The sequence below is a fragment of the Sphaeramia orbicularis genome, chromosome 17, assembly GCF_902148855.1.
Source record: "Sphaeramia orbicularis chromosome 17, fSphaOr1.1, whole genome shotgun sequence".
Taxonomy (NCBI): Eukaryota; Metazoa; Chordata; class Actinopteri; order Kurtiformes; family Apogonidae; genus Sphaeramia; species Sphaeramia orbicularis.
Genome location: NC_043973.1, coordinates 2,871,310 through 2,897,611, shown reverse-complemented (window position 1 = coordinate 2,897,611; position 26,302 = coordinate 2,871,310). Strand labels below are relative to the sequence as shown.

At 38.1% G+C, this 26,302-nt stretch overlaps 1 protein-coding gene and 1 long non-coding RNA gene across 3 annotated transcripts in view; both read left to right on the top strand.

The window, feature by feature from the left end:
• The window catches only part of kirrel1b (kirre like nephrin family adhesion molecule 1b), a 244,203-nt gene extending 222,758 nt beyond the window's left edge, over positions 1 to 21,445 (top strand). Inside the window, exons 8-15 of one of the 2 annotated variants that reach the window (XM_030159494.1) lie at positions 1,870 to 1,997; positions 2,391 to 2,517; positions 5,016 to 5,116; positions 9,285 to 9,501; positions 11,513 to 11,620; positions 15,331 to 15,458; positions 17,023 to 17,097; positions 19,923 to 21,445. In XM_030159494.1, coding sequence (XP_030015354.1) covers positions 1,870 to 1,997; positions 2,391 to 2,517; positions 5,016 to 5,116; positions 9,285 to 9,501; positions 11,513 to 11,620; positions 15,331 to 15,458; positions 17,023 to 17,097; positions 19,923 to 20,534 — 1,496 coding nt within the window. In that variant the 3' untranslated portion in view covers positions 20,535 to 21,445. Of the gene's footprint in view, positions 1 to 1,869; positions 1,998 to 2,390; positions 2,518 to 5,015; positions 5,117 to 9,284; positions 9,502 to 11,512; positions 11,621 to 15,330; positions 15,459 to 16,986; positions 17,098 to 19,922 lie in introns of both variants that reach the window. The other variant, XM_030159493.1, reaches the window with a different exon arrangement.
• Positions 21,446 to 24,799: 3,354 nt separating this feature from the next.
• Positions 24,800 to 25,956, top strand: LOC115436628 (uncharacterized). Its single transcript, XR_003937852.1, has 2 exons — positions 24,800 to 25,296; positions 25,797 to 25,956. It is a non-coding gene; the product is annotated as an uncharacterized LOC115436628 (long non-coding RNA).
• The last annotated feature ends 346 nt before the right edge of the window (positions 25,957 to 26,302 follow it).

Below are 26,302 nucleotides of genomic sequence, written 5' to 3'. Positions count from 1 at the left end.
ATGCTAACATTCAGATCCTCAGGGACAAAAATGCCCCCATTGAAACCCATTAAAACTTGCAATTTTTGATCGCAGGCCCATTCCAGCAAAAATCATGCATTCTGTTATATCAGGCTCTCAGTCCAGAGCTCTCACTTCAGAGATCGTAGATTTGACTAATTTGTGTTTGTGTGTGTGGAGAAAATTGCCTGTGTGTGTACATGCTAATGTGCACATACAGCTGATGAGGCAGGGGGGTTGAAAATGGGTTGAAATTCTGAAAATAGTTAATTGTTTGGACCAGGACTGATATCAGTTGAAAGATATGAGTCATTTGGAAAACATTAATATCGTAATGTTTTTTTGTTTTTCTTGTACTGACAGTGCACAGTGCCATCAGCGCTGTTGCTGTACGCTTTTACTCTTTAGTATTTGCAATACAGAAAATAAATATTTTTTTCTTCCAACAACAGTGGCTTTACATTACAGTGTTACAACTTTCCACTTAAAAGTGTTGAAATCATTAAAACAAACTAATGTGTGATAGGTAAAGTAGAAAAATAATATTAATGTGTGTCATTTTCTTTGTCACAAACATAAATGTTCTCATCCTGTATAGCAATATCAGAGGACCCCATTTTTTTTTGAAGTGATGCACTTGTTTTAACAGGAAATGCAATTAAGAGAGAAATTGCCATTTCCGCTTTGCCACATTAATAGTTTTAACCCACAGAGACCTAAACATCCACCACCAACCTAAATTATCTATTGATCTAAAATGTTTAATACCTGTTGATCCAATAATCCTATCAATACAAGTAAAAAACTGGTGTAAAAAACAGTTTTTCATCTTTTCATCAGATATGACCCATTTGGATGTTCAGAGGCTCAGTAGTTACCGTGGAAACTGAATTTAGCTTAAAAAAAAGTCAGTTTCAATATCCTTTGAATTTACTCTGAGCTTTTATGAACATCTACATGATCAGTGAATTAAATATAGGAAAATACATGATTTACACTGAAAAATGCAAAGGATAATACTACGATAACTGGTGATAAATCACGTAAGGAAGGTTAAATTGAGAGAAAAAATTCACTCAGAAATTGACACAAAAATACCTCTGGGTCTTTATGGGTTAATGAGGACATTTTATGCGGGGTCTTCTAGGAAAAGACTGGAACTGCTGTGACAGATTTCATTTCTACCTGTTCAAAAGTATTTGCCATTGAACCACATGTTTCTAATGTGCTGGCTTTTCAGTGAGTTCCACCTAATTGTGTCTCATAAAGGGTCATATTTTGCTAAATGGACTTTTATTAGTCTTTGGCTCATTTATTTGTGTATTTGGACCCTAATAGTTCATAAAGTTTGAATTTGAACCCTTCAGGTGCTGCAAAGCTATCTTTATATTCATTCTGGCAAAAATCGAGTGGATTTCAACAACCTGTTTTAATTCCTGCTAAATTTGTTACATTTTAGAAGTAGTTCCGTCACAACATTTGCACATTTAGGGTCAAGACTTCTGATGAACATTTCTCTGAGTACGACATAATTGTTTATCAGCAGCAGCGGTTGTAGTCCATACTGAAAATATGTCTGAGCTTCGAGCTGATTACCTAAAATGTTCAGTTGTTGGTTGGATTAACAAACACAAGTGGCTGAACGGAACAAAAAGCATGGTCAACAACCTGGAGGGAGTGGAGTCATGTGCATTTAAAAGGCCAGCGCTCAAAAGGTTGAAGATGGACCTGTGGAGTTGAATGAATGAAGAATTCAGACCCAAGCAGAGCATTTACAGTTTATGTAGACCACAGGGAAATGTTTGAAAATGCAGAATTCCATTTAAATATCACAGCAAAATATCACTCCTTTAAATCCTTGTTCCTCAGTTGGTCCCATCCTGGTTGTGGAGCCCAGACCTGTAACGGTGGACGTGGACTCTGACGTCACCCTGAACTGCAAGTGGTCCGGAAACCCCCCTCTCACTCTCACCTGGACCAAGAAGGGCTCGAGCATGGTGAGAACAAATGTTGAAATTTCATTTACCAGTAAATACTTTTCAATTATACAAGAGGAAAGACCGGCCCCAGAACTATATACAAGTCCTCTTGAAAACCCAAATCCCAACATTTATTAAAGTCTAAAATCCAGACTTCATAAATGTTTGCTCAGTTGTAATGCAGGCGGTTAGTACTGAAACGCCGTCTTCGTATCTTAAATCTTTAATTTATGCCTAACAAGTTAAGAAAGGCTCCAGGAAAAAAAAAACTAATGGGGCCTGCTGAGTAAATCAACTTGTTTTATGAATTAAATATAGCTCTCCCTCCCTCCTCTTAACATCGCTCCCAGTCTGTCTAGCTCCGGTCTTCACCTCAAAAACCTACTGTCCTATGTTTTATCTTCTTTCCAGGTACTCAGCAACAACAACCAGCTGTATCTGAAATCAGTGAGCCAGGCAGATGCCGGCCAGTACGTATGTAAGGCCATCGTACCTCGCATTGGAGTCGGAGAAACGGAGGTTACACTCACTGTCAACGGTAAGTAACGAGAAACAGTGGAATTACAAACAGGTATTATCGAAAAGAAAAGAAAAGAAACCAGTGGGAATGGACCTCCCTACACACCGATGGAACCATCTGAACCCCTATAATGTGTTTGTTGATCTCCCATAATGCTGTTCATCAGCTGAGGCCGGTGATATATGAAGTAGAGTATTAAGTGGGCCGACCTGGCCTGATTAATCTTATCCTTCGCCTGACCCAAACCCAAGAGCTAATTTTTCAGGCCTGAACCAGAGCCAAAGCAAATATTTCAAAGTCTGAACTCAGGAGTCCAGCAATTACTTAATAAATCCAAATGTACTCCCCAAGAACACAATGACAAAAGGCAAATTTACCTCAAATCTATGCTGACCAGACAATGGGAACGTTCAGTTCGCTGATGTGTTCTCATAAAACAAATCAAGTTAAAAGCTTTAAAGGACAGAAAATAGACTCACATCACATAGAAAAAAACAGCATCAATGAAAAACAGAAATACATAACATTCATTGAAACATATTTGCCATCAACTAGTTCCATATATTAACATTTCAGATTTATTCATGTAGCACCAAAATAACAACATTAAATTATCTTAAGACAGTAAGAACAACAACTTACTCCTATTATACATTGTTTTAGCATAGTTTAGCATTAGCCTATACATTAGTATAGTCCACAGTATGGGTCTGATAGTACTGATGCCCATACTTAACACATTCAATATGAAAGGTTTGTGTGAGATTCGTTAGCTGTTTCTAAGCTACTGCTAGATAATGTTGAACAGCACAGAAGCGACAATGTAGAATGCAAGAGCAAGTACATGGACTTATGCCAAAGAAAAAGTGTCACATCAGTTACATCAGTGATCAGTGTACATGCATGTAGGTGAGTGAGACAGACTTTCGTTTGGAAATAGACCTAACGTCTACTAATGCATGAACTCTAGTACAAAACAGTCTCCACCTCATGCCTACACACCTCATATCAGCACACAAGCACTGTTATTGTTCAAAAGAACCAATAACTCAATAATCATCTTCTTATTATGAAGGTATTTGTGCTTCGGTGTAGGTTCTGATTGGTTACTACTGATTACTGACATGGTTAGGTTTAAGGAAAGACATGTCATCCAAACAAATTATTGGCAGCTGGGAACACAACCAGCTAGAATAGAATAGAATAGAATCATTATAACAAGTACAACAAAATTAAATCTGCGCATCATATAGAACCTACTATAAAAAATACAAATAGGTAGAAAACGATGGGAAACCATTCACTCGTGCAAAAGCATACGTTCTGCAATAGTGGATTTACTTACTTGCTGAGCCATCCGTCCACATGTGCGTCGCGGCTCTTCTGTCTCTTGTATTGGAGGGGGGGGTCAACTGCACACGCACCATTTATGACAAGAGTCTATTTGTTAAAGGAAGTTAAATCTAAACTAAAGTCTAATCATGAAGAGACAAGTGTCTATTCCAGCAGCGTTTGGGTCTGAATGAAAAACAAACGAGCAGCCACAGAAGGTATGAATGTATGATTCTACTGTGGAACTATAGAACTGCATGGACTGAATATGAAATATGTTTGAACACAGACAGTGACTGAGTGAATCACACAAAGTTGTCTTAGGCTTAGACCTCTGCTGTATCCTATTGTTTTAATTACAAATTATTTGGAATGCAATGGAATTCAATGTCATAACTGAGTCCAACCTTATTAAAGCCAACTCTTCCAGAAGTGGTCACATTATGAGGTTCATTTGTGTTTATTTTATTATTGTATGATATTAATAATTTAAAAAATACAGTTTATGTAATTTGAAACATTTATAATGTTACTTTTGCTTCACCCACCGAGGCTCCGACCCTGAACCACACCATTCTTCTGCCACCCCCCCCCCCCTCCCCCTTCCATTTTTTTCTGGATCCATTACTGATTCTTTCATTGTCACTGTTCCCTCAAACCATATGCACATCAGATATTTTTTTCTGCATAGAGTGTGGTGGCATTCATTGGGTAAAAACTGTTCTTCATCCTACAGTTTGTCAAACATCCTATTGGCATAATTAACCTGCCAAGTCATTTCAATCTTTCTGTGATACACGTATTAAACTATCATTTATGCCATACTGCAGAACAATAAACTATTCATTTGAACTTTATTAGACAGTGTTTATACAGTATAGTGTACCATCTGTTGGAAAAGATTTTATGTCCTTAAACAGTCATAACAGCTGCATTCATTATGGCTGTGGCACAGTTTTGTGGTACAGTGTTGTTTTAGTCAAGTTGTAAAGCTGTGATTGGTTTGGATGTCCTATTTGACTCTGTAAATGTAAATCTGTGAAGGTCTTTCACATAGATGAGTAAAACTGGTTGTGGATTTGTTGCGTGGTACGGTGCCTCTAAAGTGATTTGTTGTCCTGTTTTTTTATTTTCCACCATGTCTTCTCTATCTCTGTCTAACTCCTCCGGTCTCACTTGACCAGGCCCTCCAATCATCTCCAGCGATCCGGTCCAGTACGCCGTCAGAGGAGAGAGAGGAGAGATCAAGTGTTACATCGCCAGCACACCCCCACCTGATAAGATTGTAAGTCCATCCTTGGAAGTTGTCATCTCCCGCAGGGGAATGCGACCTTTTCAGATTGTATCTGGCTCACTCCTTGTCTGCCCTGAAAACAAAATGTAGATTTTCAGGCTACTTTTTTATGTTTTCTGCTGAAGTTAGCAGTTATGACCAATATAAACACCATCGTTCTTCAGCTGTATCACAAGTTAGTTGGTTGTACAGGATGGGCAAGAGATGATACATTAAATATGAAACTATAATCCCAAAGTTTATCACAGTTACACAGTTACCTAGTTACATAATCAGACATTTCTCATTAAAGGCACGTTTGTATATTCAACAAGACTACAGGTAAATAAGGCTCAAACAACTAGTGGATTGTTTGCAATAAAATTCTATACATTTCACAAACAATTACTATAAATTAATGATGTGCTGATGCTTGTGTTAGAGTGCTAATCTGCTAATGTTAGTAGTAGATCTACAGCTATTGATTATTTTCTTCAATTCAATTCAGTTAAATGACTGTTTGGGGGGGGCAGTAAAAATGTGAAACAGACATGTCTGAAAGTGATAAACAACTTGTTCTTTACTCCAGAACCAGTTGAAACAACAACCACAAAAAAGTATAACAGTAAAGGGATTTATAAAAAAAATATATAGAAATAACAACAACAATAACAACAGTATAAAAATACAAATTTCTATAGATATAAACAACAACAAACCACTCCAATGACATTTACAAACAATCTGTCAGGTCAGTCTTCAAAACATTTGGATCCAACTTACTAACTTATACCAACTGAACGTTAAACTAACATCCAACTGAAACAAATACACACTCAGATTTATAATGTTTGTGTTAAAGCTTCAGAGTTTAAAGGAGCAAGTGATGGTTCCACTGGAGAAAAGTCAACGTATAAACATTTTCTGTCTTTTTGTCCCTGTCTCTTCTGAGCTACGCTCCATGTTGTTTGTGTAAATCCTGGCATCCTATGCGTCACAGTCAGCGTCCGTGTGAAACACAACAGTGGAACCAAAGTTTAACAGCGGAGAAATTAAGGAAACGAAGCTTTGATTCAGGAAAATTGCAATCAAATAATTTTATAATAATTTTCTTAATCGATTTGAGTCAATTAGGGGTTTCAGTTCTACTCAAATAAATAAGATAACATAGGATAAGATATACTTTATTGTCCCCGGGGGAAAATTTGTTATCAGCAATAGTGCACGGGTGCTGCAGCATCACACAGAGAAGTACAAATGAGAAGACAGCTCAGTGCAGACACATAATAATAAATAACACTACAGACACGTGACAGCAATACTATGACATGGCATACTGAAACATGGGACAGGGTACAGCACCAGTACAAAAGTAAATAAAACTATTGCACGACCCTAAATCCATACCAAAATATGTAACAACATCATAAGAATTAAAGCCAAAGTGATTAAAAAATCCCAAGTATAAAAGCCAAAAATAACATGGAACCTTAAACACAGTTTAAATCCTGTGCGTCACAGTAGGCGTCCATATGAAACACAACAGTGGAACCAATGTTTAACAGCAGGGAAATTAAGGAAATGTAACTTTAATTCAGGAAAACTGTAATTGGATAATTTTTTAAATAGATTTTAGTCAATTAATTGATTAATCATTTAGCTCCACTGGTGTATCATACAGGTAAACCACCATCATCTTAGTTCAGGTCAGCATGAAGGGTTCAGTGGACCATCCAGACACTCGCAGTTTTAGTCAAAGTGATAACCTTCATATCTTTAGATGAAAGCTTTTCACAGATTGCTTCTGCAGCAAACTGAAATGGAAAATCCTCGTGTATACGCCATAACTTGCTGAGTGCAACACTTGATCAAACTACAGTTTAATGTGAAGTGTCTGAGTGTTATGTAAGTAACAAAATGAGAGGTATATGATATAAACCCTAAAAAGCCAAGCAAAGTGATCGCAAATTTAAAAAAAAAAAGCCAAAAGATGTGGAAATAACTTCAGTAATGGCATTTGAGTTTGAAGGCTAGAGTGAAGGAGAGACAGGGAGAGAGAGCGATTCTGTACCTTTCAGCGTCAATTATCCAATTGTGCAGTGCCAACATGACAGAAATCAGAGCTTTTAGGAAGCTTCGGCCCCCTGCTGCACCAGCACAGAGCTCAGAGCGTATAATGTGATACGACATTATAGCCTTGGCTTAATGCAGAGACACAAGGACTTATAAAATATGAAGCATGATGCTGTGTGAGTGCGTGTACAAGAGACAATGAGGGTTGAAGAAAAAGAAACAGAGACAGACAGCGGAAACGAAACATGGATTCTGGGAGAAAAAGTGACAAAGTGCGATTATGAGAGGCAGAGACAAAAAAGACGCTCCACTAAAACCATAATATCTGCAGTTTTTTTAAGCTCTCCCTTGCCTCATCTTGATTATATCCTTTTTTACCAAACCAGGTTAAAAGGTACATTAGCCCAACATAAGGGTCTATGTATATTTGATATGGCCCTGCTCCATATTTAATGACTTCAAACTTCTACCTCAGCGTATTTTAAACTGGAAAACCTGCCTGACTTTTCACACTTATGCACTTACTGCATGCGTGCATTCATGATTGTATTTCTGAGAAAATGTCTGTTTGTCAACCTAAAAATTACAGCACAGTTTTTAATTCGAAGTTAAAGGTGCGGGAGACTTCCGTGACCAATTTTTCATCAAATCTGTAAAACCTCAGTAATATCCTCAGTATCACGAATCCGTAAGTCTTTCTGTGATTACTCACCTGAATCTCTTGCATTACAGCGAACAATTTCGAAGTGCCATCCACCATAAACAAACCATGTGTTTACAAACAGAGCCGGGAGGTAACTTAGGCATCTTTGGAATTTTGACGCGATGTGCATTGTGGGAAACGGAGGTTCACGCAGCCGCCTGACAGCGGCAGCTGCTACAGACACAACACAGAAACGGCAGGAGCTCCCTTCCCTCTATGCATATTCCTCCAGCCATTTCCGCGTTTCAGCCGTTTCCGCGTCATGTTTGTTTCATCCATATAATATCATATGGTTGTGCTGCTGCTGTCAGGTGGCTGCGTGAACTTCCGTTTCCCACAATGCACGTCGCGACCAAATTCCAAAAATGCCCGAGTTACCTACTGGCTGTGTTTGTAAACACATGATTTGTTTATGGTGGATGGCACTAAGAAATTGTTCACCATGAGGGAAGAGATTCAGGTGAGTACTCACAGAAAGACTTACAGATTCGTCATACTTAGGCTATGACTGAAGTTTGACAGATTTGATGAAAAATTGGTCACGAAAGTCTCCCGCACCTTTAAATATGGTAGAAGAATCCAAAGTCAGAGAATGAGGTTCTGTGGTTCTCTCACTCATCACTGTGTTTCTACAGTAAAGTAGTCATCGGTATCTGCTCATCGCCACAGTCACTGGTATATTTAAATTTACAAACAATTTTTATTTATTAACCCTTTCATGCACGAATTATGAGAACCCTAATCAAAATTTTTTCCTGAGTGTTTTTATTCCTCTCTAGGCATGAAAAAAACAATGTGATTGAACATTTTCTACTGAAAAATGAATTTAAAAAATAAATAAATAAAATAAAAATACTAAAAAAAAAATTAAAAATACATAAAAAAAATAATAATGAAAAAAAAAAATTATGAACGTATTTTTCATGAAGTTGCAAAAATGTCTACTTAGCTGGACACCACGTTTAATTTTTGATGCACGGAAACATGTATTTACTGATAAATTGTGTGAAAATTATGGGGAGGGCTTGTGATTCTGGGGGTCTATGCTCAGGAGAGATCTACATAATGTTACCAATTCATGTCAGAAAAGATATGTGGTGTCTTAAAACTTTAATAAAGATATGTGTAAAAAAAAAAAAAAAAAAAAAAAGCTATGAAAAGAACAACAAAATCCATGAATATACAAGAGAACAGCTGGAGAATAGCTGTCCACTGGAGTGACCAGTATGCATGAAAGGGTTAACCTGGAATCTTGGAAGTTACAATCACTGCTGAATGGACTAATCTTTTCAGCTCCTGATGCCTGGAACAAGTTTCAGTCTGAGCTCCATCTACAAAATTCAAAGGCTTAGCACGTTAAAGTGAACACCACGACTAAATCTTCAAAATGTGTATGTCTTTCAGGTTTGGGCGTGGAAAGAGAATGTGTGGGAGAAAGAAAAGGGCACCCTGATGGAGCGATACACCGTGGAGCAGAGTAAACCTCCATCCCAGGGCGGGGCCGTCCTCTCCACCCTCACTATCAACAACGTCATGGAGTCTGACTTCCACTCACCGTACAACTGCACTGCATGGAACTCATTCGGACCTGGCACCATGATCATCACCCTGGAGGAGACAGGTACGAGGGAAATAAAATAGATATGGGATGTATGGCTCTGTGACGGGAGCCGGATAAAGAGGAGCTGTTCCTGTCAAAGAGCCGTTCAGAACACTGGCTCATAGTTGTATTCATGTGTTTTATTAAAGTCAACCAGGGGTAACTGATGTTTATCAAGGAAATAATCACTGGTAGCACTGAAAAGGTAAGATTCGGAATAATTCAGACTTATACACTATATTTCACCAATATGTCAATCCCTCCAGAAAAATGCTGGCAAAAATCTTTGATTATGTGATGGAATATGTGGGTTTTATGTGATTTTATGCGGTGGAATTGTGTGAATTTGCAAAAAATGTGCAAAGTTTAGAAAATATGGGGGAACTGGAAAAGTATGTGTTTCAGTGAAAAAAAAAAACTGATTCTTCTCCCACACCCTGTTCTAACGAGGCTACTACTAAATGACACATGTCTAATTCCATCCTATAATAATCAGACATATAGAAGTAAACATCCACTACATTCCACAAAGGGCTGGTTTTGTTTGAGTTCTTCTGTATTTTCTAATCATGGCTCAAACATGGCTTTAACATTCCTGAGTCACAAGTGCCAAAAATAAAAGAACTGCTTCCTGCTTCACAAAAGTGAGTTAGAACAGACCATCTGCTTAAGGCTATTAGAGCCTTTATGTTCACAGAACATTATTATCTATTAGAGCCTTTATGGTCACAGAACATTATTATCACTGCTGCAGAAACCTTCCACGCTGGAAAAGTGGCTCCAGCGTCAATTTATTCTTATGTTCCAGTTGCATGGGGTGCAAAATAACCCACTTTCCTCTACGACATGGGTTACTGGTTTGTTCTGTCTTTCCTGTAGGACATGGTATACTGGTTTGTTCTGTCTTTCCTGTAGGACATGTTAAACTGGTTTGATCTGTTTTTCCTGTAGGACATGGTATACTGGTTTGTTCTGTCTTTCCTGTAGGACATGTTAAACTGGTTTGTTCTGTCTTTCCTGTAGGACATGGTATACTGGTTTGTTCTGTCTTTCCTGTAGGACATGGTATACTGATTTGTTCTGTCTTTCCTGTAGGACATGTTAAACTGGTTTGATCTGTTTTTCCTGTAGGACATGGTATACTAGTTTGATCTGTCTCCTGTAGGACATGGGGTACTGGTTTGATCTGTCTTTGTAGATATTTTTATTGGCAAACCAGCTGTATTTTTCATCATCTCACAGGATTTTTTCTGTGCGTCGCATTATTACATCACTACCCATGTCAAGTTACAATGCAATATTTTTTAAACTTTATGCAGAGGAGTGCAGAACCCCAGCTATCAACTTAAAGACAGAAGAAGACTACTGTAGTTTTTTCTTACATCTTTTACATATTACTCTGTCACTTAAATTAGCTGCATTGACTAAATAAAAGTGGGACCATTGAGTTTAAATGACTTGGTTTGGTACACTGTAAGGTTGAGATGGCATTATAATGCTAAAATGATCTGTCTTTCCAATGCAAAGCCATCCTGTTAATACATTTAAATGCGATACTTTGTTGTCTCTTATAAGCCTAAGTGCCCTTGAGCAAGAAGATTAGGCAGTGGCCCCATCTGGAGGACAGACCCTGGATACAGTGTTGGAGTTTCTGTGTTCTCTGAATGGTTGGCTGTTTTATTTTCAGAGCTTTGCATGTCACATTACACTGGAAAAATGATTTCTTTATGCTCCGTCAGTCTTATCTTAGTCTTATTCTTTCAGCTGTCAGATTTCACAGGCTTCACAAAATCGAGCGAAACATCTCAGGGAGAGAGCGCGAGAGAGCTTACATGTGCACCGGCAGTGTTTTATCCTTTTTGTGCGACTTACGTGTGTTATCAACCGAACCAGCCTGCAGAGATTTAATATTAATCAAGGACACAACAGGATTTCTGCTTAAACAACATCAACATCTATGCAGGTTTTGCAGGACAATGAGGCAGCAGCTGTCCCTCAACCCTGACCCTTTTTGCTTTTGTTTTTGTTGCAGAAATAGTTCCGGTGGGAATTATCGCCGGTGGTACAGTGGGCTCCTCCATTCTGCTGCTCATGCTTCTACTGGTGCTCGCCTTCTTCCTGTACCGCCAACGCAAAGGCAGTAGGTGCACACATGTATAAATCAGATGCGCACACACTTGGACTGTATATGTCCATCACACTTTCATCCACCTTCCCTATCTGCCATTCCGCCTTTCCTCATTTAAAGAAAGGAATATAAGCCAGCCGTGTTGCTATTCATTCAAATGAGATTAATGAATATTCATGTAATGTGGCAAACTGCCTTAAAACGCCTACCGTATGTTTTCCTTTTCATTCAACTGACAAGAAATGGGATGATTATTTTTCAATATTATTTTTAATGCGAGATCCAGGCATACATATACAAGTACATCAATAATGGTGCAGAAAACCAGAGAAAAGGTGAATAGTGTTTAAATGATGAATTCCTGCATGTTTTTTCAACCGCCTCAGGCAAGCCAATTAATATTACGAAAAACAAACCACTCTTCCTCAGACCGCAGCTGAAGAACATGTGCTGTCTTCAAGTTCTTTAATTTGGAGTTTCTTGAGAGCAAATAAAACACCAGGAAAGACAATGAAGGTGACTGGCAGAGTCCCCAGGGGGATTTTCTTAGGATAAGAGTAGATTTTCTGGTTGAGAGCTGATAATGCCACTACAGAAGAGACACCGTTTGGAAATGGAGACTCAAACAAACATGGTCGAGGCTCCAGATAAGCTGTCTCTCATTTGTTATCTGTAATACAACATCACAGATTTAAGTCTGTATTTTTAAGGTTTCTGGTTGTGGAAGAGTGTTGTTTATTTCCCCTAATATTTACTGCTTCGTTCTTTAGATACACAACTTACATCAAACACAATATTTTCTACATCTACATATTTAACCCATAAAAACCAAGTGTTAATTTTGTGTCAGTTCCCAAATGAATTGTTCTCTCTGTTTAACCTTTCTTCAGTGATTTTAATGTCATTTATTGTAATATTACCTTCTGTATTTTACATTTTTCACTGTACATCATATTTTCCTTTACTTAATTTTCAGTGCGTAATTTAGATGCTCACGAAATGCACAGAAAATTCAACAGTTATTATGTTAAAACAGAGAAAGCTGAAGGAAAAACTCACATTTTCAGCAAATATATCAATAACTGAATGTAAGAACAAACGTCTTCAACTCCTGTCATTGATCCAACTCCATGGGTTTTACAGATGAATCAATATTGTAGACGATGACTGTGTTTCCACGTTCACTACGGAGCCTCTGAATGTCCAAAGAGGTCATATCTGATGACCATGAAAAGATGACAAACTGCATTTTACACCAATTAATTAAATGTGTTGATAGGATTAGTGGATCAAAAGGTATTTAACAGTTTAGATCAGTAGATGGTTTTAGTCACCAGTGAACTTTTAGGTCTTTACGGGTTAATGAAGCTAAATCCCAGATTGTTACTGTGATTTAGGATGCCTTCACAGCTCAGAATACCAGTTATGTTTTATGTCGCATGTAATTTATTTGCTCAGATAAACGTATTTATTGAAATTAAGCCCTAAAATTACGGCCTTAATGTATTTACAATTACATAAAAATGATTAGTTGTGTCGTTACTGTCAAGCAGATGCTGAATTAAGTACAGATTGAAAATTTGAATATACAGTAACACATACAAATGCAAATGATTTGATGCAAATTAGTGACATTAAGCATAATTAGTATAATAATAATATTAATTAAACAAATGTTGATCAATCCCTCCTGTCAATAATAAAGAAAAAAAAAAGTAAATAATGCAAAATCAACAGAATGTCATGAAATTAATCAAACCATTAATGAAACAGGGCTTTGAAACTGATCCATGACCAGTGGACCAATTTGCCACAATAGTCCAGAAGGGGTTAAAACCAAAGCAAAACACTTTTTCATCTACTAAGACAAAAACATACACAATAACATTTTACAAAATTCTCACAGTGTCATTTTATGGACTATGACTAGGAATTACCAAACTGGGTTAGAAACGTTAACATAGGTCCAACACTTAAACATTGAAGCTTATGTTTGTTGAGGTGGGAGCCTTTCATTTGTTGACATAAACTAAGTCCATTTCTACGTCGACAGTAGCTCCATCTTCACGTTGTTACAACTGTTGAGGAATTGAAGGCAGATGCTGAAGAACAAAAGGGTTCAGAATAAGGATTTTCACTGAAAATCTGTTACAAGTCCACCAAATAATGAGGCCTACACTGTCGGAGGCCAACAGTAAGGGTATATCCCCGAAATCCCCCCAATCCTCTGATATATAAAGCTATCCACGATAATTGTTAGACAGTAGATATGAACTCAATTTAAGCTACATGGACCTGATAGTGGCAAAATAATGGTCAGAGAAACAAATATTTCCCACAAAACTCCACCTAGTGAATGACAATGACCCCGCATGAACTGTGGATGGTAGACAGAACATGGACAGTTGTAAGACGATCAATATGAACCAAATTTGATCTCAATCAACTTATTATTGCTTGATATATGTCCAAAATAATGATTTTCAACTAAAGTGCCCCAATTTGGATGATTTATAATACTGGTAGAGAAGCTGAAATCCATAGGGTTCTTCCACGAGGGTTCCCCTATGTTGGTTATCCAGGAGAAGAAATCCAACCAAATCTGTGCTAGTTATCGCCAAAACACCAAGAAGATCCAGCGGTGGCGTTCGGGGTAAAACCATTATATCCCTGAAACTCAGTTTCAGGGATATAATAATCACAGTACAAGCTGACACCATGCATGTAGTAAATGGACTTAGTGTCAACAAATAACCTGCACTCAGCACAAACCGGTCTGCTAACATCATTAACCCATAAAGACTCAGTGCTACTTTTATGGCAGTTCCCAAATGAATTTGTCTCTTTATTTAAGCTTTCTTAAGTCATTTATCACTATTTATTGTAATATTATCCTCTGTTCATCATCATTATATTATATCAAAAACAGAGAAAACTGAAGAAAAAGGGACTTTTTCAGTAAAGATATTAACTGAGCATAAACCCAGTGTGTCCATCCACTGTCATTGATCCATCTCCATGGGTTTTACTGGTGAATCAATGTTGTAGAAGATGATGGTGTTTCCACGGTAACTATGGAGCCTCTTAACATCCAAATGGGTCATATCTGATAACCATGAAAAGATGACAGTGTGGTTGTAGACACTTGTGTTCATTCAGTGATTATATAGATAGTACTATTTTGCCTAAAAGGGTCACTTTTTATTCATTTTTCTCTGGTTTGATATAAAAGCCTTTGAATTCAGTCTGAGCTTTTATGAACATCTACATGATCAGTAAATTAAATACAAGAAAATATCTGATTTACACTGAAAAATGCAGAGTGCAGTGAATAATAATATAATAGATGGTGATAAATTACTTGGGAAAGACAAAAAAAACATAATTTGGAAGTTGTAACAGAAATAGTTGTGGGTCTTTAAGGGTAAAAAAAAACATTTATTACAAAGCTTTGTATTGTTGTGAGCGATTATTTTATCATAATGTAAATCTGTAACATTCAAACCTGTACTCCATCTGTCTTTTGATACATGCCTAATTTAGTAACGCACCATTATCAAAATAAAGGCAGTACAAAAGAACTCAGCAAATACTGGAGCGTGCAGCTCAGACAAAAACTAAATCTAACAGAATAAGGTGTTGTTGCTGCTTTTTTAGAAAAAATAAATAATTTATCCTGACGTTGACTCAGAATATGACCACAGGTCATGTTGTTCTTCCAGGTCGTCGCGGCGTCACCCTGGGTAAGCCAGACATCAAGGTGGAGACAGTCAACAAAGAGAACCACAGCCTGGAGGAGGAGGCGGCCAACGTCTCCACGGCAACCCGTATGGTCAAGGCCATGTACTCCGTGAGTAGACACCCATCTGAGTCACCGGGGGCGGTGGAGAGGAGGCGTATGGGTCAATGGCCTTAAATCCACAGACACACGGACACAAAGGCCGGAGAGGCAGTACACACACAAACATTAAAAAGGACATGCATACACACTAAAACACACAAAAAAATAAAACTAAATCTCACATAAACACATGAAGAAGCAAACATTACACAAACAAGAAGATGGAGAGGAACAAAGACAGAAAAGAGTCTCCAAAAATATGACAGATATAAACAACTTGGCAAACTGCAAATTCTCCAACTATAATACAGTCAAATATAGACCTGCAACGATTGATTATTCTATTCTATTAGATTTAATTAATGATAATGTGAATGGGCAAAAAAAAATTAACAGTGTGAAACAGACATGTCTTGTCCTTGTCCTTTATCCCAGAACCAACTGAAACAACAACCACAAAGAGTATAAAAGTAAAAGGACATATAAAAAATATCTATGTAGAAAGAACAACAACAATGATAACAACAGTATAAAAGTATGTAAAAAAAATATTTATACATATAAACAACACCAAACCAGTCAAGTGACATCTATAACCAGTCTGTTACAAACTTAGACCAACTGAACATGGAGCTAACATCAAACTGAAACAAATACACACTCAGATTTATAATGTTTGTGTTAAAGCTTCAAAGTTTAAAGGAGTAAGTGATGGTTCCAATGGAGAAAAGTCAACATATAGACATTTTCTGCCTTTTTGTCCTCATCTCTTCTGAGCTACCCTCCATGCTCCGTGGTTCCAGTGGAACCAATGTTTAACAGCAGAGAAATTAAGGAAATGAAGCTTTGATTCAGGAAAATTACAATCAAATAATTTTATTGTAAGAATTTTCTTAATCGATTTGAGTCAATTGTTGGTTTGAGTTCTACTGAAATAAATAAGATAAGATATTATTATTATTATTATTGTCCCCGGGGGAAAATTTTTTGTAGACAATGGTGCACGGGGGCTGCAGCATCATACAGAGAAAATAGTACAAACAAGAAGACATCTCATTGCAGACACATAATAATAAATAACACTGCAGACACATGACAGCAATACTGAAACATGGGACAGGGTACAGCACCAGTAGATAAATAAATAAAACTATTACACGACCCTCAATCCATACCAAAATATGTAACAACATCACAAGAATTAAAGCCAGTGATTAAAAAAGCCAAAGTATAAAAGCCAAAAATAACATAGAACCTTAAACACACTCTAAATCCTGGACTCCTACCTAGACTCGCACACTTTAATGGTCCTGTTCCTTTTAGAGACGTGTTCAACCCTGGAAGACCCGGAGAAACAAATCACCAAGGCTCATTTAAAGCTCAAGCCCAAACCTTTTTCCAAGAACTGAGCGTTTCTCGTCTTTCACTCTCTTGGGATGAAAAAGCTGAAACTCTGTTTTCCTCTCCCTCTCTTCCTTCTCCTTTCCTTTCTCACCCTCCCTCTTTGGTGTGTGTGTTTCGTTGTTTGATGGTTTAGTTTTTGCCCTCTGTTTCCCTCTCTCCCTCCACTCAGCCATTCAAAGACGACATGGATCTGAAGCAGGACATCAGGAGCGAAGGAGACACCAGAGAGGAGTACGAGCTCAAGGTGAGACATGTCGGCGTTCATACCGCTGATGTTTGCTGATGCTGATGTTTATCTCTGCATGGACACCCACGTATCATACAGTTTGTGACCACACCATCCTCTTTCTCCTCAGGTCCAACATATGCCATAAAAAGCATGTTTTCAACACTACTCTGCTTTATTATCACGACCCGCATTTCCATGTAATGTTGCACTAAATAAATTCTGAATTATACCTGGTTTTCGTAAATAACCCAGGTCCAGGAGACGGTGGCAGTATAGGCTCTATTACATGACTATAAAAAAAATTAGAAGAAGTAGGGATCACAAATCAAAGTTTTTACATGGATCATGGCATAATTTGGTCTCCTCATCAGTCCACATAACAATGAGTATTTTATTCAAGTTTATTTTATTTCGATTGGTTAGTTTTTTAAATGTACTTCTAAATTTGAAGATTATGGTGATATTAGGTGTTCCAGGTATTATCTCCTGCTGCCCAACAAAGTTCGGTCACTGTCCAGACGGTTGGTGGTAAAACACTTTGTGTCTGGAAGAGGTGAAAAGAGATCGTCCAGAATACATCAGATACATCCACATACGTCAATATACTTTGGAGATAAGTTTGATATAAGTCACACATAGGTTCAAAACACCTTACTCATGGGTTAGAAATAAATCTGGGGTAGGCTAGATCAGTGGTTCCCAACCTTTTTTGTCTTGTGACCCCATTTTAACGTCACAAATTTCTGGCGACCCCAGACATTCAAAATGGAGACATTTTTTTCCTAAAATTAATTTGTTTTTGATTATGTAATAGTTTGCTATACTATCTTGCAAATAAAAGTTAATTTTAGGTGATGTTTAGGCTATATTATGTATATTATTATGGACGGAGGCAGAAAAGCCAGGTGTAGATTACTGCACAAAGTTAGAATTGGATTTTCCTTGGTCAGGATATGTACAGTCAGTCCAGCTTGGATTTACAAGGCTGACAACTGATACTGAACAAACAAGAACTCAAACTATGAATTATGAAAGAGCTGCAGCATCTGAAACTGACCACAATGAACATTTGACAGATAAACAGAACCACAGTGCTTCAGTTTCAGCTTCACAGTTTGTCATGTCTTTTATGTATTGGGATTGTCTCTGTCAACTCACCATATATATATTTTTTTTATTATTAAGTTGTTCATTTTTATCAGTTACTGGAAATTTCAGGCGACCCCATTTGAATTCCAGGTAACGCCATGTGGGGTCCGAACCCCAAGGTTGAGAAACACTGCGCTAGACATTATCTTCATGTATTTCCACTTATGAGTAACCTGCAAGTATGTGTCAACATGTGCACGATTGCATAACTTACCTATACATTATTATACACTCCTGTCACACCATTACATTTATACACATAGCATGAACAAAAGCATGGCAGCAACTATAAAGCATATCAGTGTCCTGTAATGTGATCATGCATTTGACAACAGTAGTAATACACTTAAGGCAACTACTTAACTTTGTAATAGATATTTCAATAGTTCGATCTATAGGTGTTTTGCAAGAAAAGGTTTGTGAACCCTTCTAAACGTCCTTTTTTTCTGCATAAATACAAACTAAAATGGAATCAAATTTTCATATAAGTCTTTACGCATAAAGACCCAAATATCCACCATGGACCAAAAGCATCTACTGATCTGTTGATCCGCTAATCCTATTAATCCATATAAATAATTCAGGTAAAATGCAGTTTGTCATCTTTCCATGGTCATCAGATATGACCCATTTGAACGTTCAGATAAGATAAATAAGAGGCTCTGTAGTGAACGTAGAAACACCAAATGTTCATGTTTTACCTTGACTAATGCCACGTTTCCACTACGTGGAATCGGCTCGACTCGACTCGAGTATCAGGTCCTATTCCTGAAGACTGTTTCCATTACAGGATACTACAGACTTTACAGTACCTGAACGTCATAGCGATGCGGTGCGTTACTTCCGTGTCATCTGCCCAGAGAGTTGCTGATAAAGTCGCCAGTTGAGTGTTGTCTCATCAAACTCATACTGAATTTTTACATCTGAATCTCCTCGACAAACCATGGTGTAGTTTTGCGGGCTGTCATGATGTGGATTAACCTACCGTTAGATTTACTGTCAACTTCCACATCTGTTTTTGTAAAACAGCGGGTGACAGAGACAACTCTCTGACCAATCACTGATCTGCAGTGTTTACACATCATATTTTAGTATCTGGTCCCCAGTCCTGGAACCTCGGCGGAGGTGATACCAAAAAACTAGTACCGGGCACCAGAATCCAGGTCCTTTTTCGTAATGGAAACACAAAAAGGCCGAGCCGAGTCGAGTCGAGCTGATACCACGAAGTAGAAACACGGCATAAGTGGATCGCACGGTTATAGACCAAACCAAACTGAATAAAATGAAGATAAAACTAAACAAATAAATACACTCTTCCTGAGTGTCGGGTCCCCAAGCCCAGATAAAGGAGGATGGTTGGAATTGGGACATTTAAAAAAACTAGAATTGCCAGAGTATAGTTCATTTGTAATTCTAAACATATTTAAGATGTTTTTATTCTCATTTTTTGCCTCTAACACAATGTTATTCCTGTCTCTTACATTGCTCATCACAGTTACAATTGCACATTTACAGATCTGCAAATTAAGTATTGACATTATTTAGCAACTTTTAGGACAGACAGTAGATACTTTTCTTACTGTGGCAACACTAAAAGAGACAATTCTTTGGGGTTCACAAATGTTTTCCTTGCGGCTTTATGTATTACAAGAGAGACATGATGTAACTGGACCTCTTCTTTGTGACTCCAGGACCCGACCAATGGCTACTACAACGTCCGAGCCACCACCCATGACGAGGCCCGTCCCCAGTCCCGTGCGGTCCATTACCAGGGAGAGTTCCGGTCCCCCAACACCACCAGCGGACCGGCCGGGGCGACATCCGCCGGTCCGTCACCAGCTGCCAGCACTGCCGTCCCCCCCAGTGCGGTGCCGGGCTCCAGGGCAGGCTGCTACGACCCCCGTCCGCCTTCCAGGATGTCCCACGCCACCTACGCCCAGTTCAACACCTACTCCAGGGCCGCACAGAGCCAGCAAGCACCTCCAAATCCAGCACTTCAGTCCCCTGGAGATTACCCAGGAGACTGCGGCCTGCTGGACAGCACAACGCAGCTGGCCTACGACAACTACGGATACCCTTCACAGTATCCAAACTACCGCATGGGCTTTGCTCCGCCCATTGAGGAAGGACCAGCCTATGAGATGTACCCGACGGGGCAAGGTACCGGGCAGGGGCCAGGACCTGGACAACAGAGTCCTGAAACGGGTCTGGGGAAGTATGGGAGCTCTACTCGCTTTTCATACTCATCTCCACCCTCTGACTATTCTCAGAGACACACACAGAGGATGCAGACTCATGTGTAGAAACACTCTTTTTAAGACAGCAGTACTTACTACACTTTGAAAATGGTTGGAAACTCCAAAAAATCTCCCCTTTGTAGACATGAACAGGTTTGCAAAATACTCAGTGCATGAAATTTGGTTCATTTGTCTGAACCAACGAAAACCCACAACTCACAGCATTTACTCAGCAGCGTCACATATTAGATACTTAGCAGCAATATGCAGTGTACACACGCAAAGCAACAGTTACATTTTTTGCGAAACCTTCTGTTGCAGTGCTTATGCTCCGACAAAAGCAACAGCGAGAGCCACAATCAAGAAAAGAGAAACAAAAAGAGACGAGTAGCACTTTGAAAACCAAGAAGAAGAGTGCTGGGAGCTTTAGGAGGTGCAGAGGAACTTTTTTTAGTGGCCTGCATTCCTCTTCTTGCTTTTGGCCTTTCACGTCCTCCTTCCATGCCATCTCTGTAAATAAGCGCAAACGGAGATTTGACTCAGTTCTACAGTGTGATGCAGTGCAGTGACCTACAGCAAACCTCCCTGTAACTCACACTTTTTTTGCTTTTTCTGACGACATAGCAAAAAAAACACACACCTATACAAACGCACTGAGTGACAACGTATGATTTTATGTATTGCAGCATTTGGGCAGCTTGGACTATGAATATATGTGGCACTTTTGATCAGTCCCTCCTCTCACTACAACCTGCCCAGTGGCCATTACAAGATCTTACAAGATCTACCTTGATTTAAGTGGGACAAAGCTTCTTAAGGTGGTACAGTGAGTGACCAGAGTGCCAACGCTTACGTGCCAACACACACAAACTATTGAGGTGTGTCTTCTTTTGTAAAAAAAAAAAAAAAAAAAAAAAAAAAGACAGAAAAAAAAGAAAGAAAAACAAAAAAGACAACAACATCCTCTGGTTTTGTATTCACCTAAACTAAAGGAAAATGAAAGGAGCAGTAGCAAGTGTCTCTAAATGCTCCTTCAGCTCCTCATCTGTCATTTTTTATCACCATGATCCATTTCTAGACCTAACATTTCACTCAAGGTCGATGCCGTATACAGTATTTGTGAAATGAGGTGTGAGGAGTGCTTTTTCATTCAGTGAATTTCTGCAATTTGTACAAAAAGAAAAAAATACCTCCCCCTCCCCTCAAAGTGTCAAAAAAGTCTTTGTTTCTCTCACTTGCACAGTAGAGTAGTTTTTCTTTTCCATATTTATACCTAAGCGTATGAAAAAAAATGGCATTCAGAAATGTTTTATAGTATTTTTCTAAGGAGTTGTGGACCAAAGGTTCAGAGTTTTGGGGCGACACTTTTTAATATGTATGTGTTGACGTGATCGTTATTGGAAACGTTTTGAGTTTCTTACAAAGAGATGGCTGGTGTTTTTAAGGCGGATGTTGTAGACTTAAAAGTAGAAAATCTGAAGAGCTTCATGTCAAAAGGCGAATATCCAACCAGGAGGAGGGTCTTTTGGTTGGATTTCTCTCTTTTTTGTTTTGGAGTGAAACTCTTCTTTTTGACCTCCAGTCTTCTTGACTGGACTGCCTTTTTCAGACGTTGACGACATTCAAAGCGATGGATGGAGAAGCGGCAGAGGCTGCATCGAGCTCTGCTGTGAACTTTGTAAGCAATGAGAAGTGAAGTCTAACATATCAAAATGAAGGTACAGAGGCTTCTATCTAGCTCATATGGTACTTTGTACATTTATGTGTAAGTATACTGATTTCCTAAACAGAACATTTGGGGGTATTATATATCCAAAAGTTTGTTTTTGTTGTGTTTTGTTTTGGTTTTTCATTGTATTGTGTCCGCTTTGGTACATGGAATTGGCCCTGACCCCCGAAAAATACATAATAGTGTGAATTTAAACTATCACTAGCCTACTCTGCTCATTATGACCACTTTCCACCACAACACTACGCAAATATTCCCCATAAGTCAGTGCTTCAAGTGATGTCAACCATCTACAACTCTGCAAAAGTTGTTTTTGCGCTGGACTGCAGTCTTCAACACATTTGGATCCAACTTACTAACTTTCTAATAACTGAACATGGAACTAACATACAAGTGTGTGTTGATCCTGACGTCATGTGCATCACATTAAGCGTCCGTGTGAAACAACAGTGGAACCAATGTCTAGTGGCAGCAAAATGAAGGAAACAAAGCTTTGATTCATGAAAATTGTTATCGAAAAAATGTTTCAATTAATTGATAAGTGGTCAGCTCTTCAGGCCTTCACACTATCAAATGATGCATAGGTTTTGTCATATGTGAGAACAAATCTAACAAGGAAGCAGTGTTTTAAAAAAAAAAAAAAACCTTTGTGCAGTGTTGAAAGCTTTGACTGGCTGCTAAAATTAATATTTTCTTACAGTTAAACAATTTCCATGACACAAACCTGCATCAGATAAATTGGGCTGGCTGTGGTTGAAGAGGGTTCGTGACTCTCACCTCTTGAATAATTTATCAGACGTAGTTGGTACTATTCAAGAAACACAAGTTCAGAGAAAACCATTCAAATGAGTTTGGACTGAAGTGCTTATAGTGACAGTTAGGGATGGGAATCGAAAAACTGGTTCTTTTTGAGAACCGAATCCCAGTAGCTGGATTCCTTGGAATTGTTTGCCTGCCTGCTTAACGATTCTGCTTATCGATTCCGCCTTCGTTGCACATGCGCGATGACGTCACGCATACACTTCATTGTTTTGGTCTGAACGTAGCCAACATGGCGTTGAGGAAGAAACGGTTTAAAAAGTTGACACCAGGTCCGCTGGAACACTGTCAAAGCTTCCATTTCTTCAAAAGGATGGAATCTCTCCAATCTGCTCAAACATTTGTCCACAGCATGTGATTCATTTGATTCGCTACTTAGTGGTGCTTGTGACTCTAGCGGCAGAGTGAACACCAGACCGTCATCCGGGCCCTGTTCCGGTTTCTGGTGCGGGCAACAAACATCGTACCCCCTCAAATACAAGTTTCCGAAGGTAGGGGAACGGAAATGAGGTGCACAACAACGGAGACGATAAGCAAAATCAGTAATGGAATCGGAATCGTTAAATTCTTATCGATTCCCATCCCTAGTGACAGTTATGCACAACTTGAAAATACAAGTTTCCATCTGCTTCTGCGTCATTATCGTTTCCATTTTAAGGAACATTAAAGGTGCAATACGTAGCATTTGTGTGTATGTGGAATAAAAAAAAAAGGAATCAGTCATGTCCCCATTTACTGTCCAGCAAATTTGAAGCATGCTTTTAAAAAGTAGCAGAAAAAGAGAAAAAAGTAAAATATATGTTTCCGTAAACTTGTCTGGAGTCAGTAATCTTGGCTCCACTGTGTCATCAGAAGATGGCGGTATGAGCTACACTCCACACCATACACACTCCCAAAGCCCCTTTACCTGCTGTAAAATACTCCATACTGAGGGACAGATTTTTTTTATTTTGCATTTGTGCATTTATGAATGATTTTGAAAGTCAAGAAAACCAATTTGTTGCTCACTCGATCAAAAAATGATTAGTCCCATGCCACTGATGAAGAATACAATCCTACTTAGACAGACTGCACAACCAAAAGGAGCATAAAGATCATTGGAACCTCGTCAGTGCACAGTCTGTTCAGAGTTGTCTAAGATGGCGCAAGGTTCTAATAGTTTTGGATTTTTCATTATAGTTTAGTTTTATTTAGTTTTGACTTTTTTTCTCTAATTCAGTTAGTTGTAATTAGGTTTTAGAGCAGGTTTGCTAGTTTTTATTAGTTATTGTTTTTTCTGAATGCTTAGTTTTAGTTTAGTTTTAGTATTAGTTTCAGTTTTTTTTATATATTTTATCTTCCTCGCCGTCCTATACAAAGAAATTAGCGTGGTTACTCATCAACTGAGCAGAGACACAAACGTATGTACAGTACGATGCACGCATTCCCTATAGCAGGTTGGAGGGGGTAATGTAGGTGGGGGTGCGTTCCATAAACAATGTCATTTATATGAAAACGAAACTGAAACTTTCCATACTTTCACCATTGGCCTCCTGACTTCTGTACCTCTGTCATACCGTTGATCTGAGACGAAATTTTCACATGTTCTATCCTTTATCAACACTGACAAAGACAAAAACTAAGGGAATTTTATTAGTAATTTTTATATGTTCTCGTTAGTTTTGTAAGCACACAATACAGTTTAAGTTAGTTAGGTTTTTTTTCTTTTAATTCGAGTTTTTATTTATTTCAGTTAACGAAAATGTTTTTTCAATTGTAGTTTTTGTCATTTCGTTCGTTTTCGTTAACGATAATAACCTTGAGATGGCTCTGCAGTTTCAACATATTTCATCTGTTTTTACAACAAACTACCAATTTCTGATTTACATTATGAATGGGCAAACTTTGCACGTAGTACAATTTGTCTCAATTTGTGTTTGGCCATTGACTTCCATACACATTTTTTTTTCATGAAGAACTACAGAAGGGATGGAACATCAGCGTCTTCCATCGAAAAATAGCATCAATAAGACCAAGAAATAATTTGGTCTCACTACTTGTCTGGCATAGCTGGACTTGTACAAGTGATAATGGATGTAATGGACACCTTCATCATTCTGGAATAGGGGTCAAACTTCTGTGGGTTGTTTGGTGGGTTCTAAGCTGCCGACTGTGGGATTCTGCTACAGTTAATTCGCAAAATAATGTTGGAAGATACGCTTTTTGGTGGAACATGTATAAGAGAAAGCCTTATTCTGGCAGAGTAAATCCAGCCAGATGAGGTCGTACCAGCACTTTATAGTCATTTGTGGGAACCAAGGTTATTATCGTTAACAAAAACTAACGAAATGACGAAAACTAGAATTGAAAAAACATTTTCATTAACTGAAATAAATAAAAACTATAATTAAAAAAACAACAAAAAAAAAACGATAACTGAAACTGTATTGTGTGCTTATGAAACTAACTAAAACATATAAAAATTATGGTCCATCACTTGTGGTTTCTTGTGGTTTCCAGTCGTCTTCTGGTCCCCACTCTACCTGGAAACATGGAGACTAAAGCAGCAGAGTCCTGTCTGGGATTTATGTGAATACGACGGCAAGGAAGAGAAAATTTATGAAAAAACTAAAACTAATACTAGAACTAAACTAAAACTAAGCATTTACAAAAAAAAAAAAAAAAACAGAAACTAATAAAAACTAGCAAACCTGCTCTTAAAACTAATTAAAACTAACTGAGTTAGAGAAAAAAAAGTCAAAACTAAAACTAAACTACAATAAAAAATCCAAAACTATTAGAACCTTGGTGGGAACGCTGGGAAAGACGATCCCAAATCCGTCACATGCATTACATTAACATTCCTTAATCAGAATTTATTTGAAAAAAAAAATGTTTCCATTTCTCATTATGCACATTAACTCCATTTTAAAAAGGAGTATTTATTTTATTGTTTTCAGCAAAAAATCCCAAAATGTCAGTTTCTGCAGAAAATCCAATCAGGTTTCTTTACATTAACATCTACGTAGCCAACATACAATTATTCTGACAAAAAAGACACTCAAGTGTCAAACAACTCAACACTCATTCCTTCACACTTTGGAAATGAAGTCCTTTATATACGTGTAATACATATACACACAGGTTACATATTGAACCTTTAACCCTTTCATGCATGACGTCCACATTTGTGGACACATAGTTGAAGCTCACTTTTCAAAGGGTTATTCAGGCAGTATTCTCCAAACCACATGGGGACAATTTCTGTAGACCCTGTGCAATACAATGAAAAAAGTATCCTCTTAGT